This window comes from Phallusia mammillata, chromosome 3, assembly GCF_965637545.1.
Source record: "Phallusia mammillata chromosome 3, kaPhaMamm4.hap1.1, whole genome shotgun sequence".
Classification (NCBI taxonomy): Eukaryota; Metazoa; Chordata; class Ascidiacea; order Phlebobranchia; family Ascidiidae; genus Phallusia; species Phallusia mammillata.
Window position 1 is genome coordinate 28,275,994 of NC_137254.1, and position 18,153 is coordinate 28,294,146.

At 36.1% G+C, this 18,153-nt stretch overlaps 6 protein-coding genes across 8 annotated transcripts; 4 read left to right on the forward strand and 2 right to left on the reverse strand.

Moving 5' to 3' along the window:
- Window positions 1–219: 219 nt before the first annotated feature.
- On the forward strand, window positions 220–2,819 carry LOC145220687 (large ribosomal subunit protein eL36-like). Its single transcript, XM_080087918.1, has 4 exons — window positions 220–294; window positions 847–946; window positions 1,473–1,607; window positions 2,682–2,819. Exons 2-4 carry the CDS (start codon window positions 854–856, stop codon window positions 2,769–2,771), a joined length of 318 nt encoding a protein of 105 aa, XP_079944044.1. The 5' UTR covers window positions 220–294; window positions 847–853; the 3' UTR covers window positions 2,772–2,819.
- LOC145220682 (intraflagellar transport protein 46 homolog) lies at window positions 2,820–4,373 on the reverse strand. Its single transcript, XM_080087911.1, has one exon. The coding sequence runs from the start codon at window positions 4,090–4,092 to the stop codon at window positions 3,028–3,030; it is 1,065 nt and encodes a 354-aa protein (XP_079944037.1). The 5' UTR covers window positions 4,093–4,373; the 3' UTR covers window positions 2,820–3,027.
- A 521-nt stretch (window positions 4,374–4,894) lies between these two features.
- LOC145220686 (ufm1-specific protease 1-like) lies at window positions 4,895–6,494 on the forward strand. Its single transcript, XM_080087917.1, has one exon. It carries the CDS (start codon window positions 5,040–5,042, stop codon window positions 5,700–5,702), a length of 663 nt encoding a protein of 220 aa, XP_079944043.1. The 5' UTR covers window positions 4,895–5,039; the 3' UTR covers window positions 5,703–6,494.
- On the reverse strand, window positions 5,689–6,540 carry LOC145220685 (dynein axonemal assembly factor 19-like). Its single transcript, XM_080087916.1, has one exon. It carries the CDS (start codon window positions 6,475–6,477, stop codon window positions 5,809–5,811), a length of 669 nt encoding a protein of 222 aa, XP_079944042.1. The 5' UTR covers window positions 6,478–6,540; the 3' UTR covers window positions 5,689–5,808.
- Window positions 6,541–6,600: 60 nt separating this feature from the next.
- LOC145220683 (HAUS augmin-like complex subunit 7) lies at window positions 6,601–8,706 on the forward strand. 3 transcript variants are annotated; one of them, XM_080087912.1, is made up of 8 exons: window positions 6,601–6,762; window positions 7,026–7,132; window positions 7,281–7,434; window positions 7,491–7,729; window positions 7,930–8,029; window positions 8,098–8,316; window positions 8,389–8,461; window positions 8,574–8,706. In XM_080087912.1, exons 1-8 carry the CDS (start codon window positions 6,694–6,696, stop codon window positions 8,636–8,638), a joined length of 1,026 nt encoding a protein of 341 aa, XP_079944038.1. In that variant the 5' UTR covers window positions 6,601–6,693; the 3' UTR covers window positions 8,639–8,706. The 3 variants fall into 3 exon arrangements, with proteins under 3 accessions (XP_079944038.1, XP_079944040.1, XP_079944039.1); XM_080087913.1 differs by having other exon boundaries at window positions 6,615–6,762; window positions 8,389–8,449; XM_080087914.1 differs by lacking the exon at window positions 8,574–8,706 and having other exon boundaries at window positions 8,389–8,526.
- Window positions 8,707–9,227: 521 nt separating this feature from the next.
- LOC145220681 (putative E3 ubiquitin-protein ligase makorin-1) lies at window positions 9,228–17,173 on the forward strand. Its single transcript, XM_080087909.1, has 12 exons — window positions 9,228–9,706; window positions 9,942–10,067; window positions 10,299–10,361; window positions 10,431–10,516; window positions 10,723–10,837; window positions 10,904–11,006; window positions 11,399–11,488; window positions 11,601–11,725; window positions 12,273–12,383; window positions 12,822–12,972; window positions 14,217–14,436; window positions 14,946–17,173. Exons 1-11 carry the CDS (start codon window positions 9,657–9,659, stop codon window positions 14,430–14,432), a joined length of 1,236 nt encoding a protein of 411 aa, XP_079944035.1. The 5' UTR covers window positions 9,228–9,656; the 3' UTR covers window positions 14,433–14,436; window positions 14,946–17,173.
- Window positions 17,174–18,153: the final 980 nt, after the last annotated feature.

Genomic DNA, 18,153 nt, shown 5'->3' on the forward strand with positions numbered 1-18,153 from the left:
TATGGAAATATTTCAATAGCAAAACATACAGGCGGGAAAAAAAGTAGAGAGATGACAAAATGAAAACGCGAAGGAACAAAAATACATTACATAAGTCAATTTTTGTGCAATTTATGAGGTGGACTAAAATTTAAAATATTATAGCTTAAAAAAACTTTTGTACCTTCAAATAACAATATGTTAGTTGCAGCCCAAGTTTTGTGAAAAAAATATTCTACGCTTCAATGAATACAACAAAACTCCATGCCTGAAAAATACCCACAATGCCTTTTGGAAATTGCGGCTGTGAAACATGTAAGTTTTATTGATAACTAACGCAAAAACGATAAAATACACACAATAGCAAGCCTAAGATCACCCTGTTTCGTGTTTTTATGTAAACGTATACACCCTGTAATAATTTCGAACGGATCTATTTAATTTGTCCGAAAATAAGTTAAGGTTTAGTTTGATTAATTTTTCAATTTAGAATTACGCATGAAAGTCTGTTTTTTGTTGTTTATGAAATTATATTGAAGCTAAAAAACAAACAGTGTAATGAAAATGGGTACTGTTAACAAATCGCACTGCAATTTGTACTTTAATTCACAGTGGATCATAGCAAAATTGAAATTTATATCCATAATTTATACTTTTGTTTGGGATCAATGGTGCTTACTCAGTATTGATTTAGTAATGTAGCAAACTTGCCCGTTGACTACATATGGTCCAAAGTTATTTCATGTAAACCAACACTAGAAAAAATACTTGACCCTAATCAAGCAATCCTTTCTCAAAGAATCTGGTGTTTCAAAGTTGTTGTTTTTCATTTTAATAACTGAATTAACATCATCTTTGTATTTGTAGCAGAATCATGGCTGTCATACATGATATGGTGGTGGGGATGAACAAAGGCCATAAGGTCACTAAAAATCCACAGAAAGAACGCCAAAGCAGAAAGCGTGGGGTAAATTACTTAGATTTTGTTCAGTGAATAAAATACAGCAATTAAAGTTTCACAAACATTAGAATTGTGTCCAACTTTGTAGTGATGGGGCGGGTACTCGGTATCGAACGATTTCAGTGGTATCGATACTCTAACTCGGTATCGAAATATTTTGCCTCGGTTTTCGATACCAATGTGCGAGTACCAAAGGCAGATTTACACCATAAGAATACGGGCAACTTTATGCCAATATTTGCTTCGAACAGCACAAAATTGGAAAAAAGTTCTGCCAGTTTATGTATATCTTTTTCGCTATCATGTGGAGATTACATTTTTCGGCATGTGTGTGTGCATGCCTGTACCATGGCAGATAAATTAGCCAGTGATATACAACTAAGTACAACACTACACCTAAATACTCTGCATCGAAGGTATATACATGTGGTACTCGTACTCGGTACTCACTTCAAAACCTGGTATCGTCCCATCACTACAACTTTATTTGTTTAGTGAAATAACACAATACAACTAATGTTTGTGTTTGCAGCGCCTCACCAAAAAGAACAAGTTTGTTCGTGATTTGGTCCGTGAGGTGTGTGGTTTTGCTCCTTATGAAAGAAGATGCATGGAATTGTTGAGGATCGGCAAAGACAAGCGTGCCCTTAGGTTCTGCAAAAAGAGGGTGTGTATTTAGTTGTAACTGTTAGTTTTTTTTTTTGAATTTTTAAATTTGTACATATACATGTTGTAGAAACTGGTATTATACAACAATATCTAAACATGTACAATGTGTGTTTAGTATGTTTGTACCAAATATTTAGATGTGTAATTGATTGTAGGGTCAGTCTTTTATTGGTAGGTGTTATTATATACCTATTAATAAAGTGTACCTAATCATAATAAGCATGTGTATGAAATGATTTGATTTAAAATACTTATCAAACTTGGTTATAGGGATCAGGTGTTTTTGTTGTTGTGTACATCAGTTTATGAAAGTCAGGGAGTTGAACCGGTTGTTATATGGGTTCAGGGTCACTATTGATTGTTTTTAGGGGTTCAGTTCAGGTTTTTAAAACAATTTTCGGATTTGGGTTTTGTTCCAGTTCAGGCAAAATATCTGGTCTGGTTTGTTTACCCCTTTTAAATCAGTTTAATTCCATTTTGTTTAATTTTAATTCTGCTCTTTAACTACAGGGCCTTGTCAAACTTGAAAAGAAATTTGGCTGTGCACTTTATGAAACATTATGATTCATCACTTTTGAAACACCCCGTAGCTGTTATCTCATGTGGGCAACTCTTCAGTACATTGTTTAAGACCAATAAATTTTGTTGTGGTGATTACAAAAAGTACTTGCATTTTTACCGGTTCGGTTCAATGTCAAACCAAATATAGGGTTCAACTCCGGTTTGGGTTTTGAGAAATCATAATTTACGGCTCTGGTTCAGTTTAGGTTTGATCAGTGATCAAACAGGTTTGCAGGTTCGGATTCAGTTCCAGTTTGACTCCCTGTTAAACATAGATTTGAAAAACCTGTTTTAGAATAGCCATCCATTCCATAATGACCATCTCTACCCATCACGACTGAGTAGAGCTGTCTGACCACCACATGCCTATATTACCTACTTTGTTATGAAAGAAATGCGATTGTGACCCTTCATGTAAATTTTAGTACTAACCAGACGCCCACACCCCTTTTGCTGTGACAATATAAACTTCGCTTGTCAGAAAAATTAATAAGTGTTATTTCTAATGCAGCTGGGATCCCACACCCGTGCCAAGAGAAAGCGTGAAGAGATCCAAGCCGCTATTCAAGCACAGAGGAAAGCCCAGACACAACAAAAATAAGCTGCTGTGTTGTTTTCTTTTGCGTGAATAAAACACAAACAGTCCAAATCATTTGGCTGCTAACATTTATTTAAAAATGACATAGAAAAATATACATACATATGAATCAGAAAGGTTGACAACAGTGTGAACCATAAGAAAAAGAATGTAAAAAGCAACACTACATGTATACAACATTAGAACCATATGAGATTTCTGCACTTTGGGCTGTAATGCATGTGATTTCATTCATCTAGTTTGACAGGCCTTTGCACTATCAATCAAACTGCAGCACTTCAGGGCCATTTGCTTCACCAGCATCACCTGTTTGTTCTATGTTGTCAGATTGAAACTGCTGGTTTTGCTTGAAAGCTGAATATAGACTAAAAAGCACATGCAAGGACTGAATTCGACTTTTGTACACTGGTATATCCAGAACACCACATATCATGTCAACATAAGACTGCAGGTTGCAATCAAGATTTGCTGTAGGAAGCTGTAACCTGCTTAGCATTTCTTCTATTTCTGGTGGCCATTCTTCCATCAAGCGATCGACATCAGGCATGCTTTTCGTGTAATGAACATTGGGTGGTGGTTTCGATCGATGAAGATCATTAATGCTATCCACCCATGCATCAATTGCCTTGGGGTTCCTATCAGCATCTTTGACGCTTCTCACTTGCATTGCACGAATACCAGAGGTCTTGGAGATATTTCTCAACTGTAAATCAAGCACAGTTGGATCTGATTGCTTTGCACACGGCTCATCCAACACAGTGAGGCCTAGTGTCGTTGGTTGTCCATCAGGCCTTGGCACTTTAAGGAATGCATCAATATCCCCAACTGCTGGAATGTAGTCAGGGTTAAACGGCTTCAATTTGTGTTCCAGCTCTATTGTTTGAGGTGTATACCGAGTAATATATTGAAACAGTTCCTTGATCTCTTGGCTCACTGTCAAATGTTCATAGTCAGCAGGATCATAGGCACCTTCCGGGGCATCCCCATCTTCATCCTCATCTGATGAGGACTCACTGTCATCGGTATCTCCATCAGTAAAAGTTCCAGGTTGGTTCAACTGTTTTTGTTCATTATTTGGAAGTTTTCTGGGAGCTTGAGGTTGATCAAACTCACTCAAGCTTGTATCTTCTGATCCAACATTGGGAGGTGCTTCCATGAGTGGTTCTGGGCGAGAAGCGATTTGAAGACTTTCAACAGCAGCTCCAGTAGGTGTCTTTCTTGGAGTAGGACTGTACAAGCTTGCTATTTCTTCAGGGTCATTTACATCCAAGCTTTCATCATAATGTTGATTTACAACCAATTTCGCATTTTCTGTCCCAGCCATGAAATCAATCTACACTTCTACAGCATTTAAACTAAGCTTATCACCAACAATGTAACTAACTAAAATACAAGTGTTTATTAGTTGTTCGGCGTGTGTAAATACAAACACATTTTTCTGGAATCCATACAACAAATCGGATTTAATAAAACACCTTATGACCGCAAATTGGCTTTGGACCAGCAAAGTTGACAACTATACATTACTTTAGAGCAAGTACTGACCCCAAACACAACAGTAACTAAACCTGTTTATGACACATTCTTCTTTTTTATAAGGTGTGATTTACTTAACGACAAAATAGAGTTAGAAGTACAAAACAAAACAGCAGTAAGTTACGAAGTTTTAAAACTTATTAAGAAAACTGCAATTCGTCGCTTTGGAATTTATATAATCCGGAGCATTCAAGTCACCACATAAATCTTTTGACAGAAAGGATTATTTTAGAGTTTTGTGTAGTAAATAAGTTTAAACACACAATTTTGAAACAGCCTTATTGTTTCAAGTTTTCGAATTTTTTATGTTAGTGCCACAAAACTGAAGCGAAGTTTAAAACAGTTAAGTTTCTATGACAACATTTGTTTTTTTCTTGAGAAGGGGAATAACCACATCCTGGAAGCTATAGAGTTCAGAAACGATACGTTGATCCCATTGTTTGTAAAAAGAAACAGTTGCTCGAAACATCCGTTTATTTGTGTTTACTTTGTACAAACATTATAATCAACCTGTAGCCTAACCTTCACTTGTCATTCTTAAGCAGTAAAACCTATCCAGGTCTGGTGCTGCAGCTTATTATTTAAGTCATCACCATTAAAATTAATCTTTTACATTGTGTGTAATGCTTTGTTTGTAAACGACCAATAATTCTATATATCCAGTTGCAGTTAATAAAACAACAACTTATTAACTAAATTTGTAGTCCATAAGTTGTTTAATCTGACCACATCAGCATGGCTAAAGATCCTGCTTATCTACTTGAAAATGTTCATGAAAAAATTGCACCTCCAAATGAGACAGCCTCCCTAAACCTTGCACAAGGGAAATATGCCTACTACCATTATTGCTGTGATTCAGTTGATGATAGAGGTTGGGGCTGTGGCTACAGAACTTTACAAACTTTATGCAGCTGGGCATATTACAGCACACCATCAAAGCAAACACCTGTGCCATCCATTCTGGACATACAAACAGCTTTGGTTGACATGCAAGATAAACCAAAGACATTTATCAATTCCAGGGACTGGATTGGTTCTCTAGAAGTGTGCTATTGTTTGGATTATTTTTATGACATCCCTTGCAAAGTCTATCACTTAACATCAACAGACAGTTTGAGTACTGTTGTTGATATGTTAAAGGACCATTTTACAAAATTTGGAAGTCCTGTGATGATGGGTGGTGATCAAGATGCTGCCTCAAAGTGTGTTCTTGGCATTGCACATGAAAAAGAGACTTCAGATGCCCAGCTTCTAATATTAGACCCACATTGTGCAAAAACTCAACCAAAAATTGAAACCATTATCGATGAAAATTGGCTGTCATGGCGGCATATAAACAGTTTTGATAAAACATCTTTTTACAATTTCTGTTTACCACAAGCAATTGGAAAACTGTAAAAGTTTATTTATATACATAACAAATAAAAGAGATTCAAAAACTGATAAATGTTTTGAAATGAAAAAAAGCATGTATTACATCAGCAGATGATATTGACATATGTGGTCATGTTACATTGTATTTTTCTGTCAGCAAATTTAATTTCTCAACATGTTTAGTGTCATCTTGTTCAAAATGAGTTTTCAGTGTTACAAAAATCTCGACGAGCTGCTTCTGTTCTTTGGTTGACAGAAAATCAAGCAGTAGCCAAAATCGTTTGGCTTTACCCATAACATCAAGCACAGTTAAAATTTGAGAAGCATTGCTGTTTATATCACAAGACCCAATACACAGTAGAATTTCTCCCATAGGGTATTCAACAGCAAAACACTTGTTAAGTGTTTCTGCACTGATGCTAAAAAGATATGAGCTTTTGTCATGTTGAGTTTGGCATTGTTGTTTCCAGGTACGTTGAAAATCCTGACTGGTTTTTGGTTGTTTAATGTCTTCCAGTTTATCAGAGTTTGAATGGCCTACTTCAGATTGGCCTGTTTTATTTGTGGACAAAGCATTCCATTTTTGGTATGACATTCCACCCAGTTTATCTTCCCTATCAAGTGGTTTTAAATGCGACGCTTCCACAATATCACGAAATTCTTCATAACTTTGAACTTTTTGGTGAATAGCTCGAAACTTTGCATCATTTTCACGCTGGTATTTTTCGTCTTTAGCTACAGCAGTTGCCAGCTCTTTTTCCAGGCTTTTAAAGTCCAATGCATCGTCAAAATCTGTCATTTCTTTGTCCTTTTCAGCTATAAAATAACTAAGCGTACTTGACAACAGATTTCGATTGGAATAAGCAAGATTTCTATCCAAACCGTTAAAAAAATCCCCTTCATGTTTTGACTAATCAAGCGGAACCGTGAGCGGTAAACATAAAAATAAACAATCAAAGATCGAAAGAGTTGATTGTTCTTCGTTGCTACGATTTAGTGGAAAATATTTCAGAATATGGAACCTCACACACATAGAGAAATGATTCCACACGACACGGCTGTTGAATTTTTAAATTGTTTTGAGGTTTGCTTGTTATTAAATATGTTTATTGGTAATGGACTAATGGTAATATAAATTATAAAACTAAGTCAATGGGATTTTATTATTGTTTTGCTATGCAAACAAATGGTGACTCTAGGTTATGCTCTTTACAGCAGCTAAGGTCACTGTAGATTTATGCAAATTTGTTTTATTAATTCTAAAATAAAGCTCTTTGAGCTCCCTTTAAAGCTCCCTTACTCCTTACTGTCACTAGCATAACTTATTCACACTTACATTGTTTGTAGATGATTGGATGTCCATACACAGCTGATATTGATCCAACATACCTTTCAGAGCTTTTGCTGCACCCCAGCCCATACAGAATGAGGCTATTAACATGGGTGTTTTCAAGGTAAATTTACATATTGTAGATAAATTTGGTTAATTGCATACAGATTAATCTCAGAGTCTGTTTTATTACATAATGACCAAGAAACCTTAAAATGTTAAAATTCCCAAATTACAAAATGCTTATGTGTGTTTTCGTTGCTTGATTTCAGTATTGATCCAGAATTTGAGAAGCAAATTGAAAGTTATTCTCAAAAGCATGGCAACTACTCTGCAAATCTTCAAGTTGAAGGAATGGTTCCTTTATTGACATCTCTTGCTTCTCTCTTGTTTTTGTGTTCATCAGATGATTTTGAGCTGACAAAAGTACACAAATGTTTTCATTGTTGGAATTCATTTTTTTTAATTGTTTTAATTTTTAGGGCACAGCTTCATCCCCAAAGCAGATCGTATTTTGGGAAAATCTACTAGTGATTGCAAAATCATCTGATAAAGCTTGTTCCAATATGGGTTTACCTGAGCCAAATGTTATCCATTCCACAATGGAAAAACTACTAAAAACATGCAACGTTTCATCAGCATTTGCAGAGCCCACTGTTCTCCTACCACCAGCAATTATCAAGGAAGTGCACATGTCACAAAAGCTGCTTCCACAATCAAAGTGTGTATATATACTTTTTTTGAATGGTTTTGTGGTGGTTGGTTGTTACGCTGAGTAGTTTGTTTAAAAAACACATTTTAGGTTTGTAACATATTGTTTGTTAGTATGGGATAGCAATATGGGTTAGAGTTGTTACAGTCTTTCACTGTGAATAATATTTGCCAATTTGGCCCATCAGATTTTAAGAGGTCTTTGTTTAGAACCATGCGGGTCTCACCTGAAGATATATCCTCACATTTGATGGAGTTAAAGAAAGAATTTGCTGGGTACGAGGAAAAATTGTCTCAGTTGGAATCTGAAGTCAGCATTTTGCTGTATGTTTATTCAGTGTTATTTTTGTTATCTTAAATTCAAACCTTTGTCTCCAGTTTCCAAATTCGGCCATAAAATCAGATGATCCTTCACGACTAAATAAACTTACCTGTTCTCTAAACTTGATGGTTGGTGACCTTGACCAATTGGAAACTACATTCAATGAAACATTTGACAACAACATGAGACCATTTTGTACACGCACTGCCCCAACATTTGGTCACCTTGGCCCCACAATCCAAAGCACTGACAGGCAGCTTTCAAACTACATAAAGGTATTGTCAATACCATTATATTGAATTTTGTTTTAATAAAAGTTATTTTTGATTTTTTTTTTATGATTGTAGATGGTGGAAAATTTAAAGCAGATCAAAAAATTTCATGACAATGTTTCTACTTGCACAAAAGGTGAAAGTAAAGGTAAATTTTGGTTTAAGTTATGTTGCAATTCATGTAAAATTGAAACCTAAATAGGAGACTTGATTTATTGCTTTGACCTTGATAATTTTGTAAACTTTGTTTGAAATTTCAGATAGAATTTTGGAGGAGGAATGCAACTTTCTTAAGAAATCTGCTGCAATAAAAAATTCCAGTTGATTTTCCCTTTGTCTTTTACGTTTTACTCAATGTTTTTGTTGTTTATCATTAAATTTTCGCTATCTTAATGCCTCGTTTTTTATGGTTTAGGCAAGCAAAAAGGTAAATTATGTGATTATTACAAAATATTCTTGTATGGTCTTGGCACATGTTAGTGAACTTTGCCTTCATGCATATATGGTACAACAAATATAAGTAAACGCCATTTGAATTACCTGTAGCAACTTTATCTTCAGTTTATTATTTGATTAAAATTATCTACAGCTGTTATCACGTCGAAGGTGCAAACGCAATACAACAACGAAAAAGTGTCACATATAACGCCCCTCCCGTTCTCACTTGGTGAAAGGTAATTCAAAAAAGGCAATAAATGCAAGATAGACCTTGGCAGTTTTATTTTAGAAGAAGGTTGGCAGGTTTTACCTGATATAATACTGTGAAAACGATATAGAACTACACAGTAGCAGATATAACAGAGTTTAGAACTGTTTTGAAGAGCTTCTTTGCAAAATCAACGTTTTTACTTTGTATTTGAAATTTAAAGTAATTTATTTATTTTTTTGGCTTAAAATACTTGAAGTAAGTAACGTAGACTCTGTTTTTTATTGTCCCACAACGGCCTTTTATGAATAAAACGGTGGTAATTATAACGCAACCATGCGTGACACTGCTATTCACGAACTATGACGTAACAAAGGTTGCAATAGTCATTCATTGAACTGTGTCAGCTGATTTTTGTTTCTGTTCCGCGAGCAAGCGTTTGTTTTTGTGTTACTTTACTTTGCTGCGTGTTCTAGCTATGACTAAATGTCCGTTGCGTCAACAGATCTCGAAGTCTAAAGCGTACTCCGTTGCTGTTTTTGTGTGTATTCGTCGTCAACACAAGATATTGCCTTTAGTTGCGTAACACCGTTAGTACTTCGTCTGTTTTGTGGGCTGGGCAAGGAAGCCATCGTTCCTGTTACCTTTCGACGTCTGACTGACGTTGCAACCAGTCGGTGAAGGCTAGCAGTCAAATATGGCAACAGAACAAGCCAGCGAGCCTTGGTCAAAGAAAATTCTCTGCCGGTATGTATTATTTGTGAAGAGCATACTTTATTTATGTCCAGTGTACTTAAGGACTATAATTTTGTTTTGGCTAAAAAGTACGATTTCGAATTATGTTAATATTGAGTGTACTACTTTAACAATTGCTACAAAAAACTACAAAAACAGTTTAATCTGTGACTTTAATTAGGTAGTTGCAGAGATATCTTCACTAACATTTTGGTCATCAATTTCTAATGCTAAATGCTGCCTTCAGATATTACTTACATGGAATTTGCAAGTTTGGAAACAGTTGTAAATACTCACATGATAGGAAAGATCCCTTGGACATGGTTTGCAGATATTATCAAAGTGGAAAATGTGTTTATGGAGATAAATGCAGGTAAATTGTTAAATGGTGCTTTTATACCGTTATTCTTTGTTTACCAAAAATGTTGTGTATAACTCGAGTGATTTGTGCCAAAAAATATTTACTTCCTTTATTGACTGTTCAATGTTATGAGCTTTATTGTGTATTATGGTTTCAATAAATTTAATATATATACTGATTAAGGCTGTGTTTAATGTTCAAAAAGCAGCTTATATATAAATGCAAACTGCAATTCCTTTCCAGATATGATCACATCAAAGTGGATAAACCTTTAAAGCCGGTCGAACAAACAGCAACATTAGAACAGTATGTATCATATATCTTTGTACCTGGTTTGAATTTATAGCCTTGATTGTAATATGTGTTTAATTGCAGACCGACTATTCTGGACAGCAAGTCCAATGATGTCGACTGGGTAAATGCTGCAGAATTTGTTCCAGGAAAACAGTATTCCCCAAGAGGTACAAAGAATTAAACATATAAGTAAATGTCCAATAACAAACATAACAGCTCAAATAAGCGTAAAAAGCGGCATGCTTATTGTTCAAATCTTTTGGGTTTTGGCAAATGCTTATTCCATCATCAGTAATATATGAGGGACATGATTTCTTTTTTATTAAAATGTCTTCCTGTTACACCTTGTTATTTTGAGCTTTTCTTGTAATAGATGTTGGCACATACAGTTCTGCAGTCAAAACTGGAATTGATAAAGAAGCGTCTCCATCAACATTGTGTAGCAAATTTGATGAGTTATGTCCATATGCCTTAAATGGTGATTGCAGGTAACTAGAGTTTCATTGTCGCATAATGTTTAATATGGACCAAACCAAACATGTTACTTGTTTCAGTAATGGTGAAAATTGTGCCTTCTTACATGGTTTGATGTGTGACATGTGTGGTCTGAATATTCTACACCCTACTGATGTTAAACAGCAGGAAAAACATAAAGAGGTGAGTTGCAATCTCTGCCTGTACTTTTGTATGGTAGACTGTCTTACCACTTTTTAAATGTATACTCAAGTAACTTTATACCAACTCTTATAGCTATAATCAATGAACTTGACTCATATGGGAATAATTGTCATCCTTATATGTACTTTTATTGGATTTTGGATAGACTAATATCTTACCAAGAACTTTTTTAAAAGGGCTGATTAATAACCTTATTCCTATTCTTATAACTATAAGCAGTGACCTTTTAAAAGGTGAAGACGTTAGTTGTAATCAATGTTTGTACTTTTGTAGCAAAAGACTCTCTATTTAAAAAGACTGTGGAAGTAACATTTAACCTTCCAATTACTCTAACTGTAGCCAGTGAGTTTATGAGAGCTTTGTTTATGCAGGAATGTTTTCAATATCATGAGGAAGACATGAAGGAATCATTTAAGATTGCCAAAAGCAGTGAACTAGCATGCGGAATCTGTATGGAAGTGGTAAGTAAAAAAAAATATTTGATACATTTTAAATAAGGCAAATAACAATGAAATATTGTGGAAATATAAAAGTTTGTTGCAGAAAATTCAAAAGGCTTTTGTGTTGTCTTAGGTTTGGGAAAAGGCACAGAAAAAAGACAGAAAGTTTGGTATTCTGGAAAATTGCAATCATCCATTCTGTTTAGACTGTATTCGAAAGTGGAGGAGTGCAAAGGCCTTTAATAATACAGTTGTAAAGTAAGTCAATTTCATTTCTACAGTTAAACAGAGCTAACATTAAAAATTTGAGGCAACAATTATAATTTGTGCTTATTAAATGTCAGCACATAACATCAAGATTATCTCCTATTAATCTCTTGAACATGAGTTCTGATGTTTAATAACTTTGTTGCATCATCTTAACGTGGTAATACAGAATTTATTACACCACAAAAGGAAAAAAAAGTTTCAGCGGTAATATTCTGTTATCATACATGTATTTGTGTGTATGGTTTTCAACCTATATCTGTTGACACACAAAATGACTAACATTTGTGGTATGACATTGGTTGTAAACTGTACTTAGCCGACTGGTCATGATTTATTGCACATAATAATGATCAGTATAAGTTTAACTGCTGGCTGCATTGGGCATTTATGATGTTGGCCATTTCAATAGCTCATGTATTTTGAAATGCAACAATCACAAAACATACCACTGTCAAGTTTTTGAACATTTTTGGGGCAAATTGTGTTTTAACTAATATTATCTGATCTAGTTTTAAACTAGCATTGTTTCTTCAAGGGCTTGTCCTCAGTGCAGAGTTTCTTCATCATTTGTTACACCTAGCGAAACATGGATTGAAGACCAAGAAGAGAAACAAAAACTCATTAAGGGTTATAAAGATCACCTCAGGTATGTCAAAACCCTTGCAGTGTATATTTACCCAAATGATATACCCAGTGGGGAGATTCAGTCGGTTCCCACGAAATTTTATGAGATATGCGAACCGGTTAGCTTTACTGAATACCGTCAATGGATTTACTGTCAATGAACCAGCGGAAAAATATTACTTTTGTGTTAGAACAGGCTGACAAAAAAATTGAATCCCACCACTGGATATACCACCCAGTCCAAGATTTTGATGTATTAAAAAATTTAAAAAATTTAAAACCAATTTTAGGTGTGTTGTCTTTGTGCAGTATATATAATGTGTCTGTACATTCGTGCAGTTCACAAGTCATACAGGTCCACCTACGTGTACACAATATGTTTTAACAAGACGGAAAGGCGCCTACGATTTTGTACATCATATTAAGCGCAGCCCAATACATGTGTTCATGTTTTTCGCAGTGTAAAATCATGCAAGTATTTCGACAAGGGTAGAGGAAAATGTCCGTTCGGCGCCAACTGCTTCTATTTGCATGCTTATCCGGACGGCACGAAACAAGATCGAAGTAAGATCAAGACAAGAACTGTCACAGGCAGGGACGGCAGATCTAGGGTAAGTGGCTATGCAGCTGGTTTGCAAAGCCTTGCTTTGGATTTTTTCCGTGCATTCGTGCCGCCTGTTTTACTGTCCGTTGCGAAACGACGGAAGTTTGCTGAAGCGATTGACTGTGCTGTGAATGCGGTATTAGTTAGGCCACTGATCAGCGGATATCCCTGTAACCTTTTTAAACAAAACTTTTTGCATTTTTTGTTGTAGTTGATTGTAAGTCCTTATCAAGACATATGCTTTAAAATAGCCTGATTAGAATTATAACGGTCAGAAATTTTACTATCTAGGAAGTGTTTTATGCAAGTTTAAATTCTTCAATAGAGATGCTTGCTCTGACAAATAGTAAAACTAGCGACGACAATGCGGCCAAACTCTCAAGTGAAACTTATACTTTACGACTTATTTAACAACCTTACGATAAAAGTGCCCCTGTTTTTTACTCTAACCTCAGGCCAAAGCACGATTGTAATTGGTCGAGTTGGAGTTTTTATGGCGACAAACGGTATTTCATTGACCTACTAAATGTCTGGTTGTAATGTGACCAGGGGCGTATCCCGATTTTTTTAAAGAACGACGCTTTAAGCAGAATGCTTTGTCCAAAGTTGTTCACATGTCCAAACCCGAAAGTACAAGACCGAAAACCGGTCCAACTTTCGACTCTGGCGGTTTCTCTACCCGTCCAATTGACAGAAAGAACATTTAATTTTATCGAAAGCTTTATATTTTCCTCATTTCGCCGCTGCTATTTAGCTTACTCAGTAAAACTGCAGCTGCAAGATAAGCGTGACTGCCACCTAATCAAAATCGAAATCAAAAACGGGAACCCATTTCTGAACACCTTTCTGAAACGGAATCCTACTGTTAAGTTGCGCAATGTCACGAATGCAGTAAAGTTTTTTTTTTGTAACTGCAGAAGGCAATACCAAAAATGGGCAGTAGAAGGATGTACCAGGCAGTTAACAGTTGTTCTTTATACACACACACAGTGTTTTTTTTTAAGGTGTTTTGGGGGACCGTTTCAAATTTCTCCAGCGGTTTACCAAAATGGCTATTTAAGCAAATATGGCTATTTTTGGTATTTAAATGAAACACTTGCGGTCTCTTAAAACTACTTAGCGGTCACCCAAACCAAACCTTTAAAAAAACCTGCACACACACACAATGTACATTTTCCCTCTTTTTCGTATTATTACATACTTTGCATTTTGCTTAGTTGCTTAGTTGCTAATATTCATGCTAATTTTTAGTCCATCGATCCTAACACGTTGTGGGAATTCTTCGAGGAGAGAGAAGGCCACCCCGCCGATCAGGAAACATTGCTTTCCCTGCTCCAGGAAGACATGGATTTGTTCGATCTCATCTACTTGCTAGGTGACGATTCCTACACGTCAAGTGATGATGACAATTTCTCGGTCGATTCCATGGGAATGTTTGACTTGCACGTCTGGGCCGATTCCGATTAGCAAGGTACGTCATCTGCACAAATATTGTGGTACTTGAAGTAGGGTGCTAAAAGCAAATAAGTGACAGTGCAGAAATATGCTGTCTTTGGTACACAATGCACGGTTCTAAATAGTCCAAACCAAACGATACAAGCCGGTATTTGAGTGTAGAACATCACAACTGACCATACTAACTGTCGAAACGTTGTGGTGTTTTACACTCAAACACTGGATTGTATCTTTTAGCTCATTGGTGTCCTTGTTTTTGCGATTTTTTTGAAGGGAAACTGTTTAGTTTTAAAAAGGAACAAGAATTTCTCTGCCATTGGAGTAGACTTCCAATTTAGTTATGGTTTAACTCAAGGTTAAGGTTTTCAACATTGCCTAAATATATACAATAAATATTTTTATGCATACCCTCTGAATACAAAGACAAGCCGCCAACGGTGTTTTACGTCATGGTACTTCACACGACCAAGTATTAAATACCATAGTTATACATGAGACCCTAACAGAATTTTCTTGATGTTGCAGAAATTTCGCCCTGTACATATCATATTAACCCGGCGTTCGCTCTTGTTGTGTGCCTGATGTGTTTCCAACACCGCGCCTAACCCACGTGTGTACAAAGCAACCGGACCAATGAAACCCTGCGCAACAACAAAACGACCCTTTGAGGGGGCGGAAAAGCACCCAAAGTGACCCTCTTTGGCCCCAAATCAAACTGAATGAAAAGCTTAGTTGGAAACTTATGAAGCTTTCGGATGGATTTCTTTCTAACGGAATATCAGCATTGTTGGATCGGACTCTTATTAGCGTGAGCTACATTTGAAACACCGAAAAAGATGATTTTAAGCCTGTGATTTGAGTTTTTGTACATATTTACTGCCTGTATATAGTCTCTTGACCTCCCTTAAGCTTGGTGTGCCCACTCATTTTATCTTCTACTTTTCACAGAGCAGGTTACTTCACAAGTCAGGGCACCGTCAAATATTTATTAATTAAGTCGGTTTACCTTTAAAGTTTAAAGGAAACTGGGATACTTTTTCATTTGTGCGTTTTGTGCGAAATGTCTACAATACTTTTCTGTTCAGTACTAGTTCTAAACAAAAATCTCCGTATATTGCACAGAACTGATTCCCAGAATATGACAAAAACAACCCCTCAAGCCATTCTCGCTATGTTTCTTATAACTTTCGCTATAACAAGCGTAACAAGGCAATCAAATTGCAATCCTATACTATTTTACTATCTTGCCTGGTGTTATCCATCTTTTTGACCTCAGTAACTCGGAATGCCTTAACATATGCACAGGCTTGGTATTTTCTTCTGTTAAAGCCGCTTAAAGGTGACTCCAACGAATTTTTTAGTCTGACCTATTTGCAAATGAATTTTCGCCAAAAGTACGTAAAATATCTGCGACCTTTAATAATATTTATTTTCTTGTAGATTTCTTTCATTCTTAGGTCACGGTTTAAAGTTTTTTTCAATGTTTCCTTTTTAGATCAATACACAAGACTATGCACGCGGTTCTCCTTTAAACTGAAAAAGCTCGCACCCGCTAAACTTAAAAACACTGTGGCCATTACAACGTATCGACTGCATACTAAAATACATTCAGTGCCTATATAAAGTACTTTGCAATTATTATTGGATAAAGTGCGTTGTTTTAACTTTAACTTGGTTTTCCGTGCAATTATTGCCGACGCTAAACTAATTTCGATGTTTAATAGCAGTTCCATTTTTTTTAATTGACCAAACTCCTTTAGGCATACTGTAGTGACATTTTATACTATTGAAAATGCCCTGGTCAAAATTGTATTGCCACGTTATATACCAATAGAATTTCATCCCTATACCCGTTACAGTTTTAAACGCGCCTAAACAATGCTGTCTTAATGGAATTTTGTAATTTGGTTGCTTTTTCATTTGACAACAACAATATTTCCCATATTGGTGGATAAAAATTAATTAAACTGTTTTTTTCCGTTGCCTTAATTTCATGTTATTTATTCTTAACCACGGCAAAATATGTTACACTACGTTCAGAGCGCAACGCCACTAGATATGTCAAGCAATAGACCCAATGCTTGTCCCTTGCATTACGTAAAAATTGTCTCATAAATGTACCATTGTGCCTGAAATTGTTACCGAAACGAAACTACAGTTTTAAAGGGTCCTTTGAGTATCACGACAAGTTCTCTGCCTACGTCTACATAAACACATGCGGCCAATCTGTATCCTATTTAAACGTTTTGTTGTAATCAGTGTTACCCTCCTTCAAACAAGAAGTCTTTTAAATCTTAGCCCAAATCATTTGCAATTGAATTCTTTAGTGCGGTTCCTCTTAACACTACATGTTCATTCACAACATACTATATATCAATGTACTGGTTTTGATTCGTCATATTCGTTGGACACTAAATGTACCCTGACTTTCCGCTAAGTCTGCGTTGAAATAGTCTTGAATGACGTATTGCAGTGCGCGCCACTCACTCGGCTTAAGTTTTTTTTCACTCTGTCGTCACGTGACCCGTGCCAGTCACGCACCAGTGATTTTCGTTGCCTTAGGAAATTTTTACGATTTTACGTCAGTGCATTCTTTCAGCAACATGGCCTTTCATATATGTCTCTATATTTATCTATACGCGAGCCACCTCAATAAAAAGACAAGCCCGGTGTCGTTACGTCACTGATGACGTCACGCGAACCCTGTGCGCCACGATTTTACTTCACCTTTGAATTTTTTGTCCACGCAACCACTTGAAAAATTCTGTGCACTAAACACTGTGAAAACTTTATTCTCTGGTAAAAAAACCCATAAAGGCTGCAAAACATAACCTTTCTATTTTTTGTCGTTTTTTACTCACCACAACTTTAACCGACACCCCCAAACCTTCACTGTGACGTCACAAAACCACGCGCGATTCGTTGAAACGATTTCGCTTCTTGATTTTAAAAAGTTTGGTGTTATTTCTTCGCGTTTTGGGTATGTCCGCTTTATATCGATAGTACAAAACAGTCAACGCAAAAAATGTATCTGCACACTTTTTGCCCTCGAAAAACGATGCAACTTGTCTCTTGTGTGTTTTATAACCTGGCGCGCACTGCCTTAATTCACTCCTACGCCTTTCGACCAACTGTCTCCACATTTCAGTGTTCAAATCTGTGCTGTTTAAGTTATTGGAAAGCTGACTTGAATTTGTAACCGTTAAAATCTCATTCTTCACAATCGGTGTGTTTTCAGGGTCTAAAATTTCCGTTTTAATCTATTCTATACCTTCGCCACCGCTATACATATATGTATCCCTCTTATAACAACCACCCAAATATTTAAGCAATGTCGTGTACATAGAATATGTTCGGGTTTGGTGTTTGTAGGTTATGTTATTCTGTATACATGTGCATACATACTTGTTGTCCATATCGCAATAGGGATTTTTACTAGTTAACAACCAACTAATGTAATTTATCTTGTAGTTTCTGAAGTGAAGGCTTTTCTTATCCCATTTTTTTGGAGTATCGTTTTATACGAGAGTAGAAACTCTAGTCTTTCTTTTTTGATTTTTACGATGATCCGGAGCCTTTGCGTAGCTTGGTGACGACTTTGTTGGGTGCAATGATAATGGTATGGCTCGGGATAAAATACAGCGAACCCAGGAACAAATCTATCGCTTTGATGAGTTTCGTTTTTCTGATTGAGTTAGCCAGAAATTTTCATTAATGTTCGTAGTGTTTTGGT